At 43.0% G+C, this 22,515-nt stretch overlaps 1 protein-coding gene across 2 annotated transcripts in view; it reads right to left on the minus strand.

Annotated features, from left to right (window-relative positions):
- SPTLC2 (serine palmitoyltransferase long chain base subunit 2) overlaps positions 1-22,515 on the minus strand; it is a 128,519-nt gene that overhangs the window by 92,839 nt on the left and 13,165 nt on the right. The window contains exons 2-3 of one of the 2 annotated variants that reach the window (XM_024192814.1): positions 13,988-14,184; positions 662-816 (exon numbers count right to left, since the gene is read on the minus strand). In XM_024192814.1, the coding sequence (XP_024048582.1) occupies positions 662-816; positions 13,988-14,184 (352 nt within the window). The remainder of the gene's footprint in view (positions 1-661; positions 817-13,987; positions 14,185-22,515) is intronic. The other variant, XM_024192813.1, reaches the window with a different exon arrangement.

Below are 22,515 nucleotides of genomic sequence, written 5' to 3' on the forward strand. Positions count from 1 at the left end.
CAAAAACAGGAGTACTTGTGGCTCCTTAGAGACTAACAAATTTATTTGAGCATAAGCTTTAGTGGGCTACAGCCCACTTCATCGGATGCATAGAATGCATCTGATGAATGCATCCGATGAAGTGGGCTGTAGCCCACAAAAGCTTATGCTCAAATAAATTTGTTAGTTAGTCTCTAAGGTGCCACAAGTACTCCTGTTCTTTTTGCAGATACAGACTAACACGGCTGCTACTCTGAGATCTGCACTTATCAACATTGAGTTTCATCTGCCATTTTGTTGTCCAGTCACCCCATTTTGAGAGAGAGAGAGACACTCTTCACAGTCTGCTTTGGACTTTACTATCCTGAGTACTTTTGTATGGTCTGCCAACAGACTGTTTACCATTTTTCCAGATCATTTACAACTATGTTGAATAGCACTGGTCCCAGTACAGACCCCTTAGGGACCCTGCTAATTTACCTTTCTCCACTGTGAAAACTCACAATTGATTCCTACCCTTTGTTTCTTATGTTTTAACCAATTATTGATCCATGAGAAGACCTTCCTTCTTATCCACTAGTCTGTGCAGGACCTGCTGCTCCTTCAAAGACTGTTTCATTGCCCTCAGGCATTCTCCACTCAAGACTAATTGTTGGGAATCTTTCCTCAAGCTTTAACTCACGTAAATGTCCAATTGTAGTCATGGGAAAGTCTCTCCATCATGTCCACTTTGGCCCCAGGCACACTGCAGATTGGTCTGTTCCAGCTGTCTCGAATGCGCATGTAGAGGTTCCTTGTGTAGAAGTTTTCAAAGTCCTGATACAATGGGACAAAGTCCTGCAAAAGATACATTAAGGGCACTCAAACAAGAGAAAAGATCATATGCCTAGTCTGTTGTGATACAAGGAGAACCAGTTTTCTGCATCAGTTTGGGATGCACTTTTAAGTGCACTCAAGAAAAATGCAATATATATGATGACACTGAACACTTTTCAGCCACTGATTTTAAAGAACTTCACTGAGGTGTCATTCCCTACATATATCACTGCTGGAAAGCTAAGGCACAGGGAAAGCCACTTGCCCAACTCCACATAGCAGCAGAACCTAAACCTCCCAATTCCTAGGGCAGTGCCCTTAGCTACTAGATCATATTTCAATCCCAGGAGATGGGTAAAATTTCCTCAGTTGTTTACATCGCACTGTAGAGAGGTGATGGAGAAGAGGTGGCCACCGCTGGGGCCCACTTTCCCACCTCCTCCTCTTCCAGTGCAGCAGTTCCTGTTCAGTGTGTGTTCAGCTGCAACTGAGAGCAAGGAAATCTTATGTATGAAAGTACCCTTTTTACAGTTCATTTTCAGAACAACATACTTTAACGCAATTAATACAGCAGCATTAGCATTTCTGTGGAAATTAACTTCTAAATTTCCCAAACTTGTGTTCAGAATCCCAATTGTACAGTTGCATTCTGACAAACACTTCTCTATAGTTTGCATTATCACTTATATCCCACAAAGTCTGTTTGCATGAATGTTTCCTGAACTCCAGCTTCCTTTCCAAAGTATCTCTCAGGAAAACCAAATGTATGTCTTAAATGGATAACAAGGAAGAACTTCAAGCTGACTGACACCACTGACACCTCTGAGCACATGGTAATGTATTCCCTTGGCCCACTTCAAAAGCTTGAAAGGATAACGCAATTTCTTTATTTACTGTTCAATTAAAAGGAAGTTAGACATCAGAAGAGCAGTGAGACTATGGAGAATACACTATTCACCTGATGTACTGATGCAAGAAAAGCATCTTTCATTAAAAGTGACCTACACAGGGCAAAAAGCTGGAGTTTATGATAGAGGAAGACAGACAGGAAGAAAATCCATACAAGCTGTTTTTCATATTAGAAATTCAAGACTTGTCTGGGGAATTATTAGCTAAATAGGAAAAGATGGGGATCAATATGAAAATTGAAAGGTGGATAAGGAACTGGTTAAAGGGGAGACTACAATGGGTCGTACTGAAAGGTGAACTGTCAGGCTGGAAGGATGTTACTAGTGGAGTTCCTCAAGGATCGGTTTTGGGACCAATCTTATTTAATCTTTTTATTACTGACCTTGGCACAAAAAGTGGGAATGTGCTAATAAAGTTTGCGGATGACACAAAGCTGGGAGGTATTGCTAATACAGAGAAGGACCGGGATATCATTCAGGAAGATCTGGATGACCCTGTAAACTGGAGTAATAGGATGAAATTTAATAGTGAGAAGTGTAAGGTCATGCATTTAGGGATTAATAACAAGAATTTTGGTTATAAATTGGGGACACATCAGTTGGAAGTAACAGAGGAGGAGAAGGACCTCGGAGTATTGGTTGATCACAGGATGACTATGAGCCGCCAATGTGATATGGCCGTTAAAAAAGCTAATGCAGTCTTGGGATGCATCAGGCAAGGTATTTCCAGTAAAGATAAGCAGGTGTTAGTACCGTTATACAAGACACTGGTGAGACCTCATCTGGAATATTGTGTGCAGTTCTGGTCTCCCATGTTTAAGAAGGATGAATTCAAACTGGAACAGGTACAGAGAAGGGCTACTGGGATGATCCGAGGAATGGAAAACCTGTCTTATGAAAGGAGACTCAAAGAGCTCGGCTTGTTTAGCCTAACCAAAAGAAGGCTGAGGGGAGATACGATTGCTCTTTATAAATATATCAGAGGGATAAATATCAGGGAGGGAGAGGAAATATTTAAGCTCAGTACCAATGTGGACACAAGAACAAATAGATATAAACTGGACATTAGGAAGTTTAGACTTGAAATTAGACGAAGGTTTCTAACCATCAGAGGAGTGAAGTTCCGGAACAGTCTTCCAAGGGGAGTAGTGGGGGAAAAAGACATATCTGGCTTCAAGACTAAGCTTGATAAGTTTATGGAGGGGATGGTATGATGGGATAGCCTAATTTTGGCAATTAATTGATCTTTGATTATTAGCAGGTAAATATGCCCAATGGTCTGTGATGGGATGTTAGATGGGGTGGGATCTGAGTTACTACAGAGAATTCTTTCCTGGGTGTCTGGCTGGTGAGTCTTGCCCACATGCTCAGGGTTTAACTGATTGCCATATTTGGGGTCGGGAAGGAATTTTCCTCCAGGGCAGATTGACAAAGGCCCTGGAGGTTTTTCGCCTTCCTCTGCAGCGTGGGGCACGGGTCACTTGCTGGAGGATTCTCTGTACCTTGAGGTCTTTAAACCGCGATTTGAGGACTTCAGTAACTCAGACATAGGTTAGGGGTTTGTTACAGGAGTGGGTGGGTGAGATTCTGTGGCCTGCGTTGTGCAGGAGGTCAGACTAGATGATCATAATGGTCCCTTCTGACCTTAAAGTCTATGAGTCTGGCCTGTTTTGTTGTGGAGCTCATACGAATGAGTGAAGAATTAATGTTTTGACATTAAATATAAGTAGAACCTCAGAGTTACAAACACCAGAGTTACAAACTGACCACTCAACCACACACGTCATTTGGTACTGGAAGTACACAATCAGGCAGCAGCAGACACCAAAAAAAGCAAATACAGTATAATACTGTGTTAAATGTAAACTACTAAAAATATAGGAAAGTTTAAAAAAAGATTCCACAAGTAAGGTAACTGTTTCTGTGCTTGTTTCATTTAAAATAATACAATTAAAAGCAGCATTTTTCTTCTGCATAGTAAACTTTCAAAGATGTATTAAGTCAATGTTCAGTTGTAAACTTTTGAAAGAACCACCATAATGTTTAGTTCAGAGTTCCGAACATTTCAGAATTACAAACAACCTCCATTCCCGAGGTGTTCATAACTGAGGTTCTACTGTACCATGGAAGTAAATCTTGATTGAGAGGAAAGTAATATTTATTCAGACTTCTTTCAAAGCTTTTAATTAGGTACTGACAGACCAAATAACTCCAACTCCTGTTACACATCTGGAAGAAAAACATTTTTGTTAATGATTTAACCATCTCCCTCCTTTAGTTAGCATGGTACCTCATCCACTGCTCTGGATCCCCAAGGAAAACCACAAACAAAAAGAGTAAAGACAAGTGTTGTACAGCTGTGGCTCAGAGCCCTGACATTAGCAGCATGCTCACAGCACAAAAGCATCCAGGGTTACAGGGCAGGCAGTGACTGAAGGCCCTGCAGATCTGAGGGAAACCCAGAGTGTTACAAGATGCAACAGTCCTGATATTTCTAAAAGAGAGCAAGTAGAATTGTTTTTTTTAAAAAGCCCTTCTGAGCCACCTTTATACAGCAGAGCAGCAAAAAACCAAACAAACCTATTTATTCCTCCACAGGTAATTTAAATTACATAAGGGTAAACCAAATCCAGCTACAGAATGGACCTCCCAGGTAGACCGGGGATCTCAGATGTGACCTTTCCTACCTAAGGAGAATTAAAGTTTTTAGAACTTCAAGGTGAAGTGAGTTTGATAGATAACAATATCCTGGACAAACCTTATGGAATTAAGTTAAACCTTCCTGAATTAAGCTTAAGTATTTTGGGAGTAATTTATGTACTATCTATAGAGTTTCTTTAGGAGGAAGACATTTAGGACAGGGGTGGGCAAACTACAGCCCATGGGCCACATCCAGCCTGCCAGCTGATTTAATCCGGCCCTCGAGCTCCTGCTGGAGATCGGGATCTCGGGCTTGCCCCGCTCCCACACTCCAGCCAGGGAGCTCCATGCGTGCATGCCATGGCTCCGCGCAGCTCCCAGAAGCAGTGGCATGTCCCGTCACCAGCTCCTAAGCGGAGGGGCAGCCAGGGGGCTCCACACACTGCTCCTGCCCCAAGTGCCACTCCGGTGGCTCCCATTGGCCATGAACTGCGGCCAGTTGGAGCTGCAGGGGCGGCGCCTACAGACAGGGCGGCGTGCAGAGCCACCTGGCCGCGCCTCCGGGTAGGAGCCAGAGGGGGGACAGGCCGCTGCTTCCGGGAGCTGCTGGAGGTAAGCACCACCTGGAGCCTGCAACAGAACCCCTCCCGCACCCCAATCCCCTGCCCTAGCCCTGATCCCCCTCCTGCCCTCTAAAACCCTCGATCCCAGCCCAGAGCACCCTCCTGCATCCCAAACCCTTCATCCCCAGCCCCATCCCGGAGCCTGCACCCTCAGCTGGAGCCTTCACCCCCCACGCCCCAATCCCCTGCCCCAGCCTGGAGCCCCCTCCCACACTCCAAACCCCTCAGTTCCAGCTTAGAGCACCCACCTACACCCCAAACCCCGCATCCCCATCCACACCCCAGAGCCTGCACCTCTAGCTGGAGCCCACCCACCCCGCACCCCAACCCCCTGCCTGGAGACCCCTCCCACACCCTCAACTCCTCATTTCTGGCCCCACCCCAGAGCCCACACCCCCAGCCAGAACCCTCACCCCCTCCTGCACCCCACTTTGTGAGCATTCATGGCCCACTATACAATTTCCATACCCAGATGTGGCCCTCGGGCCAAAAAGTTTGCCCACTGCTGGTTTAGGAACGTCAAAGGACTTTTTGGGACAATACATGTGGAGTGGATTTCCTAGGAAATACTTGGGAGTGTAGAGAATGCAAATGACCTACTTCAAATTAGGGCTGTCGATTAATCGCAGTTAACTCGCGAGTAACACAAAAAAAATTTATCAAGCTTAATCGCAGTTTTAAATCGCACTGTTAAACAATAGAATACCAATTGAAATGTATTATATATTTTGAATGTAGAAAAACATTTTCATATATATTGTATTCTGTGTTGTAATTGAAATCAAAGCGTATAGATTACAAATATTAGCACTGTAAAAACGATAAACAAAATAGTATTTTACAATTCACCTCATACAAGTACTGTAGTGCAATCTTTGTCGTGAAAGTGCAACTTACAAATGTAGATTTTTTTTTGTTACATAACTGCACTCATGAACAAAACAATGTACAACTTCAGAACCTACAAGTCCACTTAGTCCTACTTCTTGTTCAGCCAATCACTAAGAGAAACAGGTTTGTTTACATTTACAGGAGATAATGCTGCACTCCTCTTATTTACAATGTGACCAGAAAGTGAGAACAGGCATTTGCATGGCACTTTTGTAGCCGGCATTGCAAGGTATTTACGTGCCAGATATGCTAAACATTCATACGCCCCTTCATGCTTCCATGAAGATAGTGCTCATTAAAAATAATGCATTAATTAAATCTGTGACTGAACTCCTTGGGAGAGAATTGTATGTCCCTATCTCTGTTTTACCCACATTCTGCCACATATTTCATGTTATAGCCGTCTCAGATGATGACCCAGCACATGTTGTTCATTTTAAGAACACTTTCACCGCAAATTTGACAAAACGCAAAGAAGATACCAATGTGAGATTTCTAAAGATAGCTACAGTACTCGATCCAAGGTCTGAGAATCTGAAATGCTGTCCAAAATCTGAGAGGGACAAGTTGTGGAGCATGCTTTCAGAAGTCTTAAAAGAGCAAAAGACTGATGCAGAAACTACAGAATCCAAACCACCAAAAGTGAAAAATCAACCTTCTGCAGGTGGCATCTGACTCGGATAATGAAAATGAACATGCGTCAGTTCGCACTGCTTTGGGTTGTTATCAAGCAGAACCCGTCATCAGCATCGACGCATGTCCCCTGGAATGGTGGTTGAAGCATGAAGGAACATATGAAACTTTAGTGCATCTGGCACGTAAATATCTTGCGACTCCGGCTACAACAGTGCCATGAGAATGCCAGTTCTCACTTTCAGGTGACGCTGTGAACAAGAAGCGGGCAACATTATCTCCTGCAAATGTAAACAAATTTGTTTGTCTGAACTATTGGCTGAACAAGAAATAGGACTGAGTGGGTTTGCAGGCTCTAAAGTTTTGCATTGTTTTATTTTTGAATGCAGGTTTTTTTACATAATTCTACATTTGTAAGTTCAACTTTCATGATATACAGATTGCATTACAGTACTTCTATGAGGTGAATTGAAAAATACTATTTCTTTTGTTTTTTACGGTGCAAGTATTTGTAATAAAAAAATAAACAAAGTGAGCACTGTACACTTTGTATTCTGCGTTGTAATTGAAGTCACTATATTTGAAAATGTAGAAAACATCCACAAATATTTTAAAAAATGGTATTCTTATTGTTTTTAATCGCTTGACAGCACTACTTCAAATCCATCCTTTTGAAGCTGCACTTCGAGAAGAGATCCATTGTCTGGCGGATTACCTATACAAGGTCTCTTCAAAAAGGCAGACTGGATAAATGAGTGACTCAGAGTCATGGGTTTTTCTTGTTCAGAGCAAAGGGGGTGATGAGCTCAAAACCACAGTAAAGGCCCTGGTAGAGTCTGAAGGCTGCCTCTTCCAGAGCCCATTTTGCAGCTGGAGTGATCCCTGGTAAGTTTATTAGCATGCGTGGAGGTTCTTTTATTATTTTAAAATTATTTCCTCTGTATTGCTTTGACCTTAAGAATGAAATATGTTTGCTTAGAATGAAGGGTGTGGTAGCTTGTAACTGTAGCAATTACAGGCAGTGTACTTATCTTGGAGAGAAGCAAAGCATGTCTCCTTAGGTGGATTGTCTTTTGCTGGGATTAAGGCAGAGAAGGCAGGGAACTGGTTTACATGTAAATACCCAGTCAGAAGGGAAAGAGATGCAGGTCTCCATCCAAGAAAACCAATGGCTTAAAATCCAGAAGCGCAAGAGTTGGTGCCCTTGTAGACCACAGAGAGGGAATGCAGGCACAGTTGCCCTGAACTGTGACAGTGGGAACAAGGATTTCCACGAGCTCAGATTCAGCCATTGCTTCTTCCACCACAGTATTTTAAATCTGACCACATAATGCATAGTGACAATTAAAACTTAACGATAGCCTGGCATTGATCTCTATGCATCTGTGTGCCAAGCCCTTTCTCAAGAAACTCATCTTGTCAAGGAGGCTTAGCATAACTTAGTTCTATTCAGCCAGAAAACTTTGTAAGCCTCTAATCATGGGCAATAGCCTCCCAAGTGCACACAGAGTCCTATCCTTCTACAACGTCGCCCCAAAGCTGTAGTCTCATAATTCTTAAATAAGGAGCAACATGCTGCACTTGCCAACCCCTTTGTAGGATCAGGGCCTTAGATTATAAACTCTCTGGCCCAGTGACACCTCTCTACTGTAAAGCACTACAGCACTTCTAGGGCACACACACAGAGTTTAGGATTTATTTACACATTCAGGAGCTGAGCACACCTGGGGCACTACGTAGATATACTGTATGCTACATGGACATGTCCAGCCACACAAAATATACTGCATCTATTAAAGCTTTTTGTTCTTTGCCTGAATGATTAAAACAGCTGCTCCCTAAAGGTAAACAGCAAAAGAAAAAAGGTGTTTGTGTGATCCTTTTGCTTTTTATATTATTTAAGGAATATCTCAACAGTTTTTTCTAAAAAAGTGTTCTCTTGCTTTGTTTGGGGGGTTTTTTTGGAACCTTAGGAATGTCAAGTTGTGTCCTCCCTGTTTTTGCTGGAGGTCACCTTGGGAGGACCCAGAAAAGCAAACTGGAAGCTGTCAGACTTTAAATGAAAGGGCAGAGGTGCTGAGTCTTTAACAAACGGACATTTCTTCCCAACTGTCTGGGGTTGAGTTAAATAGTAATAAAACCAGAATTTTAAAGAGTCTGAATAAGAATCACTTTCCTCCTCAACTAATTAGCTTCTGCTTGCTTTGTATTTAATGTCGTGATTTGAACCGACCAGTCTGCCACATACTCTTCCCTGAAAGATTGTGTAGCTAAGACATGAATCTCTAGTGTACAAAAACCCAAAAGACTTTTCAGAGAACTTCAGGTCTTTATGGGTCATCATAAAGCTGTAAAAGGGCACAAGTGTCATTTTCTCTAGGTGCCTTAGAGTCTAATGCAGGGGTCAGCAACCTTTCAGAAGTGGTGTGCCAAGTCTTTATTTATTCACTCTAATTTAAGGTTTCGCGTGCCAGTACTACATTTTAACGTTTTTAGGTCTCTTTCTATAAGTCTATAATATATAACTAAACTATTGTTGTATGTAAAGTAAATAAGGTTTTTAAAATGTTTAAGAAGCTTCATTTAAAATTAAATTAAAACGCAGAACCCCCCGGACCGGTGGCCAGGACCCAGGCAGTGTGAGTGCCACTGAAAATCAGCTCACGTGCCGCCTTTGGCATGCGTGCCATAGGTTGCCTACCGCTGGTCTAATGTATGTGAATTGAGGGCCATAAACTCAGGACTTGTTTACACAAGAGATTTTTCCAATTATAAAGACATGCCCTCAGATGTTGTGAAGGGCATAGAAGCAGAAAGACACACAGGAGCATTAAAAATATAGGAGAATTTTATTTTTACTTTTAGTTTTTAGTTTTAGGTTCCATAGGAACTGAAGTTACTTAACTTACCAAATTCCCATAGCAACTTCATAAGAATATAGCTCCCAGATAAAGTAAAAAACCCAGTCAGAACAAACCCTTGGTCTGGTTTACATGGGAAAAATTATACCAGTACAAAGTAGTGTATGAATTTAAACTTAGTTATACCAGCATAACTTCCCATGAGGACATCTATATTTCAGGATCAGAGTGCCTTTTTTCACGTTAGCTTATGTTGCTTTGAAAATAGTTTAAGCTAAGCCAAAAAAGCCACTCTTCTGGAATAAGTGTCTCCACTTGGGGAGGTTGCACTGGTATATCCATAGTAATTTAACTAGACAGAAAAACTGGAAAAATCTCTTGTGTAGACAAGCCCTTTGTCTAACCTGAACAAGTGAGCCCTGTCAACCTGACTCAAAATGGAGTCTCCCAACTAACAACAAACATTGCCACTTCCCTCACCTCTAGGAGAACTATCTCCAGTACCGCTCCCCCAGGGTAAACCTATTAGCTCAGAGGGAAGGACAGACCAACCCTGCAGAGCATACCCTGCAGCTGGTTTCTATCATCACCCTTCCCTTGGAGCTTAAAGGAAATGAATACCAATTACCTGTTTAGCTTTGCACCAACCACCATGTAGTGAGGCGGCCTGGCTCCCAGTCGCCCCTGTGAGGGACGAGCCAGAACAGCCGCCAGAGTGGGCGGAGTCACCGCCTGTCCCCGCCCCCCCGGAAGTCAAGGGGCGGGACAGGAAGTATAAAGGCCCGACCCCAGAGCTCAGTTGCGGCCCGACCACGGGAGAGGACAGATGCTGGTGCCCGAGTTCCTGCTGGGCCACGCCTGCCCCGAGCCCGGTATCCTGAGGAGGACTGGCCGCGCCTGCCCCGAGCCCAGTATCCTGAGGAGCGGACTGAACTTCCCCTCACCGAGGGTCCGGAGGAGCCACCCGACCTACCCAGCGCTCGCTGCCCTGAGGAGCCCATGATCTGGGACACGGCAGGCAAGGCTCAGGACGAGCAGGTACCCATGGAGGAGGAGATGGGAAGTGGCCCAGGAATAGCAGACCCCGAACCGATGTCAGTGTGTTGCGATCAGGATCCCCACTGATCCAGCAGCAGACGGACTGCTGCTGATAGGGCCCCGGGCTGGAACACAGTGGAGTGGGTGGGCCTGTGTTCCCCCCTGCCACCCCACGCCGGGTGGCAGTCTCTCCTCCTCCCTGCCTGAGGGCCTGAGCCCCTGAACTGACTGTTTGCTCAGCCCCTGCCTGAGGGTCTGAGCTCTGTACTACGGTTGGCTGCCCGCCCGACCTAGGCCTGGGCACGCAAGACTGAACTGCTTCCCCCGCCTCGTGTAGTGAGGCGGCCTGGCTCCCAGCCGCCCCGTGAGGGACGAGCCCCTCCCCGGGACGTCTACACACCACCATAGGTCTTCCCATTCCCAGGGATAGAGTAGTCAGTCACATACAGATCACTTTTAAATGCGAGTAACATTCAGTCCTACCTATCAAGTGCAATATGGGTTTTCCAGATTTAACTTACACAGTTACTGGGAAGGTTTGCTGTAAGCTCCAAAGGTATGTGCTTACTGCATGTTAGACATGGACAGGCTTCCTTCAAGCTGATAAAGGCTAACAAAAATTCTCAATAGTTTAAATGCCCTAGAACAAGCTGCTAATTGTCCTCAGAGGATGTGTTTCATAACAGCAGTTACCAGGGAAATGTCAGTTGGATATATTTTAAAGGAAGCTAGAAACAAAATTTTTCTAGGCATCAGTACAAGCACAATCTGTCCCACTTCCTCCTTTTGTGAGCTGTATATAAGCAGCAGTGAGAGGATATCAGGCTTATCTGGAATGTTATTAATTCCCCCTGCAATAAATCTAAGGATACTATAGGCAAGCCAAAGGATACTGTCAAACTAAAAAACATGTTTGAAAATCCAAATTAATCTAGTCACTTTCACTTTCTGGTTCTGTGCACTACCACAAAGCTGAAACGTTAGGTGGCAAAGAGGACATATTTTCTTTGGGGATTAAACTGATTTTTTTTTCCAGGTGAAAAGTTATTTCTATTAGTACTAGTTTATTTTTTTCAAAACTATTACATTTTGGACCTAATTCTAGCCCATGCCTCTATAAACTACAATGAACTAGGAAATACCCTATTACACAGCCACTTTGAAGTAAACCCATGATTTCCAGTATAAGTTTGTTCTATCTTCTATTAAATGGCCAACTGTATTAAGCAACCTTCTTTTGCTCACCCCTTGGGTGGTTGTTTAAGATAGGGTTTACTGTATAAAGCATGGCAAACATGTATGACTAATAGCTACATATAATAAATTCATTGTACGTTGGTCACCTAGACAGCAGGATCTTCCAAACACTTCCTATCCCCATATGTTGTGCTGTTCATCTCCCAAGTAACTTACAAACATTAACGAAGTATTACTTCAGAAATCTAAATGCAATGCTTTTGTTCAACCTGCCAGTCTCTTGTATCTGCATGAGGAGAATAAAAAGAGTCTCATTTCTATACTGTTAGAGACATCAAGGCTGGGAGAGACTATTTTAGGCCAACTGCCTCAATCAAGCACTGATTTACTTGCATTATGATACAAGTTTCAAATTATAAAATAAGAGTCACTTCCTCTCTACACAAGGAAGTTCGTTCTTTGCCACTGTGGGTCAACTGGGCAACTAGTCAGGACCCTGAAAGATTAAATATTTGAAACTTCTTAAAGGGACACTGCTTCAAAATGGTGTTCAATAACTTTAAAAAACTACCTTAACCCACAAAGTGAAACTGGTTTCTACATCAGGTTCATTACAGCTTGCTCTCCCAAACTTCTAGGCAGATTGAGGGAGCCTGATGCACAGTCTAGTACTTGCAGCTCACAACTTGTTCCAGAAGTCACGTGCACTTGACTAAATTCACCTTATAGTAGGAGCAGCTACTCCAATCTAGGCATGAATGTGAGGAAGTGCACCAGGTCGGCATTTCATCATCACTGCTAACATTTTTTTAAAGGGAGTTTCCTGTTTTTAGTGTATTGCACCACATCTCCTGATCCTCCACTCATAACCAACCACAAATTGATTCCTCTTAAATTTTAAAAAAAAAAGCCCTATCTGCAACTCATGACCCAACACAAGATCCATATCCACCATGTTGAGGAATGGCTCCCAAGGCCATCCTCCACATACATGCTCAAAGGGTTTCAAGTCACCAGTTATCTCCCAAAACAAATGCATTTCAGGGAAACATTAAGAATTTAGGCTGAAGGACTACTCAGGACAGAAATTCTAAATATACATTACGTCTGAAGTAAGGGAATCCTAATTCAGTATCTCTTTAGCTAATAGATATTCAGGATAATCCCCCTGTATCGTGCACTAGCATTCACTGAGTAACCAACCTCAATGCTGTAACCCCAATCCTTCCCACCTCAGCTCCTACCTACAGACTGGGTATCCCCTTTATTTAGTCATGCATGACACTGCATTCCACATTCTGCAGGACAGCAACCATATTTCATGTGCATTGTCAGGTTCACACACTTTTGTGGTTGGGGACAGTAACTTAATAAAGTACATTTAAACGGGGGGGAGGCGGGGGAAGAGAGATGAAAAGAGAGCGAAGAGGAGACAGGCGTTTTATTCATCCTTCCTGGCAGGAAGCCTACTGAGTTTATGTAATGTTACTCCCCAGAAAAGCATCTTAAACTCCACTGTTGCACAAAACAAAGGAGCTTGTAGCAGCCCCCATTTTAACAGAGATGAGACACAGGGAGACTACAGAACCCAGCATGCAATGAAGCACGTTGATGAGAACATCCAGTGAAGAATACAGAGTGTGATTCATGACCAATAAATCTATACTGAAGGTTAGAGCAGCTATGGGCCACATTTGCCCATGCACTTTAGCTATCCTACTCTAATCCTCACTTGAAGAAAATAAATCACACTGAACACTAACTCAAAAGCAATATTTGACCCCCTAATTCTAGAGCCTTTTCTAGGAAAAAAATTATTTCCTCAGCAATTTGACAGTTATTCCTATGCTTTCTCCCTGTATTGCTTTTTGTTTACTACAGACACAAATACAGGGCCAGATCCTCAGTGGCATAAATCAGTGCAGCTTCACTGAAGTCAATGAAGCTATGCCAGTTTACACTAGCTGAGGGTATATCTTAACTTATTTGGGCAGCAAAAAAGTGTTCAATGATCCCAACATTTATTCCCACATTTCAGAGGTCATGTTTTGGGACAGAAAAGGAAAGTGAGGATATTCAAGCTCTATCTTCAATCTCAGAGGAAATGGATATTTCTGTTAACGTGGTTGACAATGAAACAATTACCAGTGTGGACATTAAAATGGTCATCAGTGAGCCTCAGAGTTAACACTTTATTGAGATTATGAGGTAATTAATTAGCACCTCGGTGCTACTGTTTCAAACTGTCTGCAGATTACTCCAACCAGCTGTGCAAAGGCTCATATTTGGCAGGTTCTTTTTGCACCCATTTGGACTAGAAATAGAAACATTTTAAATTGGTACTGCTGGCTGACATGCCACTGCGCACCAGCTCTATCCCACCCGCCTGTCCAGCAACTACCTTCTGTTCCTCTCTCTCTGATGCATGGTTACACTTCTCGATCTTCCACTGTCGCAGAAAGTCTCGCAGATACCCAAAAAGGGTGAGGACACCGTAACCCACGTACGTCAGCACAGCAACCAGCATTGGTGTTTCCTCAAAAGCTTCATTAAAGGGTCTTTTATATAATCCTCCATTGTGGGCAATGTGATGAATCTAGAATAGAAAGTTAAAACTGGAATTAGAAGTTACTAGAATGGGGGGGGGGGGAGAATCTGTTTTCAGAGAGTGCTGCTAAGTTACAGATGTCCAGTGGTACTGGGGCAAGATTTTTACTCAGTTCAAAGAACCAAGCATTTTCAGCCTGGCTCAAGCATTACTGACAACCACTCTTGATAAAGGGCACTATCCCCAACTTCATCTTCTCTCTTACTTCCAGCATGTCCAAAGTTATTGCTGCCAAGTTTTGTGCAACTCAGTGTGACATTTTATACAAGTTATGTAAATTAGCAAATAAATATTTGCATATAACCATCAATGTAATCTCAGATGTGTTGATTTAGTCCCAGTTGAAAGGGTGACTGCCAGATTGAAAACCCTGGTGAATGACGTCTATCTATAATATAGGGCAGCACCAGGGCAAGCTTCCCACACGCACTGCCCTGCCAGCATAGTTCAGCCTTGATGAGGGTGAAGGAGAACGACGACTTCTGCTGGTGAAAGAGATAATGTTAGTTCAGTCCTTATGACTCAAACAATTCTTTGACAAGTCTGTCCATTAGTACAAATAATGGTGGTGAACTTGTGATGTTGGAGCTGGAACCAAGACCCAAACTCATCCCAATGTAGGAATCAGCCAACATCCATATTAGGTGGGAACAGCTTTCTGTCCCTGCTGAAGGGGACTGGGTTCAAACTGGTGACCTACAGGTAAAACGCTCTGTAGCTCACTTGCAATACTTTAAGACACCTGTCCATCAGTAAGTGCTACTTAGGAGGTCTTTCGCACATAAAAACCTGTGTTAGACTTGCAGTTGCAAAAGCAAGCATAAAAAAAAATAGACATCACACACATTAGGAAATGTCAGCACTGATGTTACCCATGCTATCTTAATTGGCCCCATTCTGGGTATACAGTCTTTGGCCTGGTCCACACTAACCCCCAACTTCGGACTAAGGTACGCAAATTCAGCTACGTTAACAACGTAGCTGAATTCGAAGTACCTTAGTCCGAACTTACCGTGGGTCCAGACGTGGCGGGAAGGCTCCCCCGTCGATGCCGCGTACTCCTCTTGGCGAGCTGGAGTACCGGCGTTGACGGCGAGCACTTCCGGGATCGATCCGGGATCGATTTATCGCGTCTAAACCAGACGCGACAAATCGATCCCAGAACATAGATTGCCTGCCGCCGGACCCTCCGGTAAGTGTAGACGTACCCTTTAATTACAAACTATTTTTCCCCACATGGCCACAAGCAAAGTTTAAACCCTGGACCTTAGATGGAAAACTAATTTTTTTCCTCAACATTAGCATGTTTGAACGTTGTAAGACTAGAAAGAGATGGATTAAAAATATCCCATACACATTTCAACAAGCATATGATGAATGCATGTAAATAAATACAATTTAAAATTGCCCTTAGAAAGGAAGTTTGTAGTCTAAGTTTAGATACAAAGCATTCATGGAAAACAAATGGGCCTCTGCATCTGCACAACCAATCTCCAAATAAAAATGTGTGTGTCTTCAGCTCTAAGCCAACTGCACACGAGCAGCATATTCCTTTTGAGAGTCTAAGAGAGAGAGGCTGGCATGTGGTCGAGAGGCCTAATTTGCCATACTGAAATCAATGAGAATGTTGCCACTGACTTTACAGTGAGCAGGACTGGGACCTGATCTGTTGAAACCATAGGCCCTATACACAATGCAAGGAAAACCATGTTTTTGTAATCAGGATATACTCATCTGGTCCCATTATACATGGCTGTGCGGTGTCCATTCAGGAAAACTGTGTGCCACCCAAGTTTGTGTCCACTCCCTCCACTTCACCTAGCCATGTCTGTGTCAGTGCATTCAGGGGAAAGTGTGACCTACTAACACTGCCCAGAGGAGCACCACTATTCTGGGAAGTCCTACTGCTCAGAGAGCTGGGAGGAGGTATGACCAGCCAACTTGATTACAAAACCATGGTCCCATCAATACAGCAAAAATAACAGCATTACAAGCTGTTTACAAGAAGGCAACTACGTGCTGGCCTACACTGTGAGCAAGTGTGGACCATTAGCAACTATGATAATAACCTCATGGTGTACAGACAAGCCACATTTAGAGCCAATACTTTCACTAGCTAGTTACAAACAACTGGAAGTTAGGTCCTGCTTACACCACAAATACAGGGAGCCTAATTACAACTTTGGAACCAGGTTAGGGAACAACAAACACAACTCCAGTTTGTAGGACAATTGGGAGCAGTCTGGACCTTTACAAAACATGGTTAAAGCCCTAGTCCATACCACAAACTCACCAGACTCCCTGACGTGGTTGCATTTGTAATGTAGGTTGGGTCTTGCATACATGTAGCCTGAAGTTCTCACAATATTGCTGAACACAATCTTAGTGTTTTAAAGAACAGTTTCTCTTTCAAATAATGTCAGGTTTTACTTGTGAATTTATAATGCTTAAAAAAAAAAAAATCAGTCAGCTGTTAGCAGGACTAAGACCTCAGAGATCTACATAGGCAGAAAGTTAATTCCTCCTAACTTGAGATGCTCAAATCCTTCCTGCCCTCAATTATACCCCAGACCCTGCCCCATCTGCAATTATTTTCAGTTACTCCATAAGTCTGTAGGGATCTTGTATGGTTTGTATGAGAGATTCTTATCTAAAAAGAAATGGTCTCTGCTCTTATCAACATCCCCACTCCAGCCCCCATTCATTCAAGACATCAACCTAACAGGCCCCTTAGCAGCCTCCAGCTAATCTCCTGGGCTTCAATGCAGCTCCTTGCAATTCTTGGTATTTAGTGGCTTCATGGAAAACTCCCCTTCACTGCAGTGTTCATTAAGTTAACAAAAATGCAATCCATGAAACCAACATTAACAATAACTTTACTGTTGGTTACATTCCTCCCCACTTTCCTCCCTCTGAGTTCGTACTCAGTCTCTGGGAAGGGTCAACTGTCTTTACAGGACCACATTTTGGCACTAAGTTACCACATGTAGTTAAAATGAACAAATTTTTCCAGACACATTTGTTTAGTGACAATGTGCTCAATGCTGTACAGCAGTGGTTCCCAAACTGGGGTTCGTGAACCCCTGGGGGTTCGTGAAATGTTACAGGGGGTTCTCAGGAAAAAATTCCCTAATGGCGGACAGAACTGTCCCTAGGGATCTTAGGCAGCACAGGGCCAGCAGCCCAGAGCCCCTGGACTTCCAAGAGCTAAGCAGCTCAAAGCAAGCCTATCTATCACACTGAGGAGATTTAAACTTCAAGACTCCTTATAAGAAATGGAAAGGGAGGTGGATATTTTTTGATATTTTTAAAATTAAATAGGCAGCTAGTATTGTTTTTAAAATTATTATGAAGAACAAGTTTAAGCTTTGTTGTAACACGCGTTGTTTGCCTGGACTGCTCAAGACCTGAATGCTTGTGTAGGAGGAACTCTTTGAGTTGGCTTCTTAAATACCTTCATGCTGTTTCACATCTGATACTCCTTGATGAAACATAGGAGCTTTGTCTTATAACAGGCTTATTCAAAGTGATACAAGCTACGAAAGTGAGATCTTGGAAGAGTGTTGCCATTTTCATAATATAATAAAAAAAACTGTAATGATAAATAATAATTAATAATGAATAGTGTGTAATAAACAGTGTCTCATAAAAACAAATTTTATATTACTAAGATCACTGCTTTTATAATTTATATTCAGGTAAAGGAGAAAATCCCTGGAAATATTCATTTTTTAGGAGGGGGTTCACGAGACTTGACAATTTAGCGAAAGGGGTTCACAGGTTCTTAAAGTTTGGGAACCACTGCTGTACAGTAACAAACAAATGCTGTCTTGCCCTGAAGAGCTTTCAGCCTAGAAGAGAGACAGAAGAGGGGCTGCACAGGGAAATCTAGAAGTTGGGATAACTTAGGGCACGGCTATACTTGCTGATGTAAAGCGCTTTGAGTTAAACCAGCCTTCATAGAGCGCAGTAGGGAAAGCGCTGCAATCTGTCCACACTGACAGCTCCAAGCACACTGGTGTGGCCACATTTGCAGCGGCATTGGGAGTGATGCATTATGGGCAGCTATCCCAGCATGCAAGTGAGGGGTGGGGTAGAGTGTGACAGGGAGTGTGTTGTGTGTATGTGGGGGGACAGAGTGGGTTTTTGGGGGGCTGAGAGCATGTCAGCATGCTGTCTTGTAAGTTCAGACAGCAGCAGAGCTCCCCCCGCGCGCCTCTCTCTCACTCTCAGCATTCCACAGTAACGGCTTGCATGCCGGCTGTCAGAAACAGAGCTTTAAAAGGGCATCTCCCCATTCCTACAGGAGTTCAAAACAATGACAAGAGTGGCCACTTACTTAAGGGGATTATGGGACGTTTCTGGAGGCCGATCAGAGCGCAGTAACGCAACACATCGTTCACACTGACGCCCAGGCGTTGTAGCCAAGGCGCAGCAAACGTTATTGCTCTCGCCGAGGTGGAGTACCAGCAGCGCTGTAGCCACGGAGTCAGAGCGCTCTACATGCCTTGCCAGTGTGAATGGGTAGTGAGCTAGTGTGCCCGGGGCTCCTTTATTGCGCTATAACTCGCAAGTGTAGCCAAGTTCTTAGAATAGGGGTTCTGAAACTGGGGGCTGGGACCCCACAAGGGGTCGCGAGCTGTCAGCCTCCACCCCAAACCCCACTTTGCCTCCAGCATTTATAATAGTGTTAAATATATTAAAAATTGGTTTTAATTTATAAGGGGGGGGGGTAGCACTCAGAGGCTTGCTATGTGAAAGGGGTCACCAGTACAAAAGTTTGAGAACCACTGACTTAGCTGGTTTTCTTAATTATAACATCACTTATTGAGGGCATTGTGAAAGAAATAGGATATATAAGGATTTGAATAAGATGCTAATACTCAGCTTGGATAGGAAGGTCTTTCCTTGCACTTGACAGCATGGAAGATGGGCAGGAGTTTAATCTGAGAAAGAAATGGTAGGATTTGGGTACAGCCAACATGCAAAGGAAGGGCAGGGAGAAGTCAAACAATCCCAGACTGACTGGGATGTCAGTGGTGTCAACAGCTATGGAGAAGTGAAGAGAAGAGGCTTTAGTTTAGGAGGCAACAAGCTGTGATTGAACCATGTAAAACTCGAGGTATCAGTGAGACATACAGGAGGAAGCATCAGAAACAGGTGGAAACTGGACCAAAGGGAACAGGACAGAAATAGAGAAGAACATTTGAGAGGTGTCAGCAGAGAAGTGACTGTTGGATTTGTACAAGGATAAGCCCTGCCAAGGATGAAGTATAGAAGGAGATGAGGAAGGAACCAAGAACTGAATCATGTGGGACCACCAAAGAAAGCAAGAGGTGCTGAAGGAGCAGTTTGAAGTAGGTGACAACGCCACTAAATGCAAGGAAGTTGGACAGGATGTTGAGGAGGGAGTGATCCACAGAATCAGAAGCAGAGAAACTGTAGATCATGAGAGTAGAATACAGACTGGGCCAGGATGACTTTCAGGACCTTAGCAACAGCAGATTCAGTAGACTAGAGAACCTAGAAGCCAGACTGGATTGGATCCAGGATGGAATTGAGGAGAATCACCCGAACCACCAGTTTTAAGCTCTTTGAGCAAGAGGTGTGGAAGAAGAGGGGAACAGACGGTGGCTGGTGACAAAACAAGCAAGTTTTTGGAAAGGTTTAAATGGTGTGCGGAAAACTACTGCATGCTTGTATTTGGAGGGGAAGAGGCCAAATGACAAGAGGGGATAATGGAGGTCAGTAGCCAGGAGTATTTGGAGCCAAGATGTCACACAAAGGTGTTGAAAGAGGAGTGTATCAGGAGATTTAAATAAAGGTTTTTGAGGACACAAAAGATGTAGAACAATTCAGCACTGAACCTAATCTTGTAGCAGGGCTGGGCTTTCCCCTCCGCTGCCCTCAAAGCAATGCACAATAAAGGGCCGCAGTTATACTAACTACTGCTGCCCAAGACACACCACGCAATCACTTTTTGCATTAAAGAGATGGTTTCATCCTTTCTGCTGGCAGGAATAGGAATAGGCTGAAAATGGCAGATTCTATTTAAATGCCCCCACCCACAGGATCATTTCTGCTGAAACAGTCTCTTTCCTTGATTCTTATTAAAATGTATTAGCTTCTCACTACCACACATACTGCAAAGATCTCGCTAAGAGCCTGGCAATTTTCTTTTTAGCTGCATTATATGAAGGGTTTTCTGCATTCAAAATATTTTTATGGACAGAAGAGTTCCTAGCATGCAGAACTCAGAGGAGTGCATTGGGGAGGGGGCACTCTAGGTCTACAAGACAATCACTTGCTAAAAAGCCAGCCAAGTGAGCCAGTCCCAAGAGGATTTGCAATATTAAATGGCAATTCTCACTGAACAGCACCCCAAAGCCAATACCTCCTGCAGTATTTTGTGTTTACTTCATCAGTCAACTCCATCCCTAGCTCCTGCACCTATCTATTCGGCGAGACTTCAAATACGAAAGCATTTAATGCAAAAAACCCCAATACGTTTGCCACCAAAATGTTTTCTCCTCATTTGCACAAACCCGAACTGAACCATGTCCAGGCCTGCCTACACACAGTTGTACTGATATAACTGAAGGTGTTATTTTTATACCAATTCAGTTATCTCTGTACCACTTTGTGGACACACATCTGTTTAAATCTAGCACGTAGTCTTAGCTGGTTTCTGTAAACTTTAATGTGCAGACTAAACACTTTTTCAACAATCATAGAATATCAAGGTTGGAAGGAACCACAGGAGGTCATCTGCTCAAAGCAGGACCAATTCCCAGAAAGATTTTTGCCCCAGATTCCTAAGTGGCCTCTTCAAGGATTGAACTCACAACCCTGGGTTTAGCAGGCATATGCTCAAACCACTGAGCTATCCCTCCCCCACAATAAAACTGTACTCTAGGCTTACCAATTTAAGTATGCCTTTTTAAAAAAACAACAAAAAACATTATTTAAATTGCCACAAAACTTTGCCAAGACATTTGTCTTCAAATAAGCAATTCCCCCCTCAAAGAGAGCTGGTCTTTTTTGCAAGGAAGTCACACACTAAGCAATAATGATCTCAATGAGACCTCTTGAAAGATAGCTTATCAATTAAAATAGTATGTTCAAAGGACAGTGTAGCCTACAATATGTCAAACCAACCTTCTCTGACTTGTCTTAGTTTGAGTATGTTTTTTGCTTCAGTATCAAGATGTCACAATCTGACAAGAGCTAGAAAGGAATTGTTTTAATAATCCATGTGCCATGTACACATCAGACTATAATGCACGTGCTACAAACTTCAGACACCCTGACAAAGATACTCTGAAAGGGCCAGACCCTAAAGTCCTTATCTGGGCAAAAGTCCATTGAAGTCAATGGGATTTCTAGCTATGTAAGGAATGAGCTAATCCCAACGCCCTCTTTATGCAAGGAGGTTTTTTTGTTTTGTTTTTTGTTTTAAATTTCCAGCTGTATTTGCATTTTGTACCTCTATACAAATTTGAAAAAAACTGTGATTGTGTCTTCAAAGCCTTCTTTATAGACCAATGGGCTGTGAAAAGGCTGTTTTTATAATCAATTTGTTCTTAATTGCTACGTCTTAGACTTATTTGGGATAAAAACCTAAGTCTGCTTTACACAGCTGCTGTGGTTAACTTGGTACCCTGAAAAAGATTTCCACTGCCAGCTTTACTGTTAAATTTTCATGAAGATGTTGCTCCCAAAGAAGCATTTCTCAGCAAACTCCTTTTAGGAGGAAGAACAGGAGTACTTGTGGCACCTTAGAGACTTTTAGGAGATGTCTCTGCAGAAACAAAATCAGCATATTCATTGCTGTCTGAAACAGCAATTAAGTGAAAGCTTTCCTGAAAAAACAAACACCCGCCCCACAGAACACACCACATAGCAGCAAAGACCTGCAGGCAAATTTTTAAAATGCTGACACCCTGACATTCAGAAATACTGCCCTGCCCCATTTCAACAGCTATATATATTAGGGCTGTCAAGCAATTCAAAAAATTAAATGTGATTAATTGAGCAATTACAAAAATTAATCACGATTAAATCGCACTGTTAATAATAAAATACCATTTATTTAAATATTTTTGGATGTTTTCTACATTTTCAAATATATTGATTTCAATTACAACACAGAATACAAAGTGTACAGTGCTCATTTTATATTTATTTGATTACAAATATTTGCACTGTAAAAAACCAAATACACCGCTACCTCGATATAACGCGACCCGATACAACACGAATTCGGATACAACGCGGTAAAGCAGCGCTCCGGGGGGGGGGGGGGGGGGGGGGGGGGGGGG

The sequence above is a fragment of the Terrapene carolina genome, unplaced genomic scaffold, assembly GCF_002925995.2.
Source record: "Terrapene carolina triunguis isolate 2854851 unplaced genomic scaffold, T_m_triunguis-2.0 Scaffold96, whole genome shotgun sequence".
In the NCBI taxonomy this organism is placed as follows: Eukaryota; Metazoa; Chordata; order Testudines; family Emydidae; genus Terrapene; species Terrapene triunguis.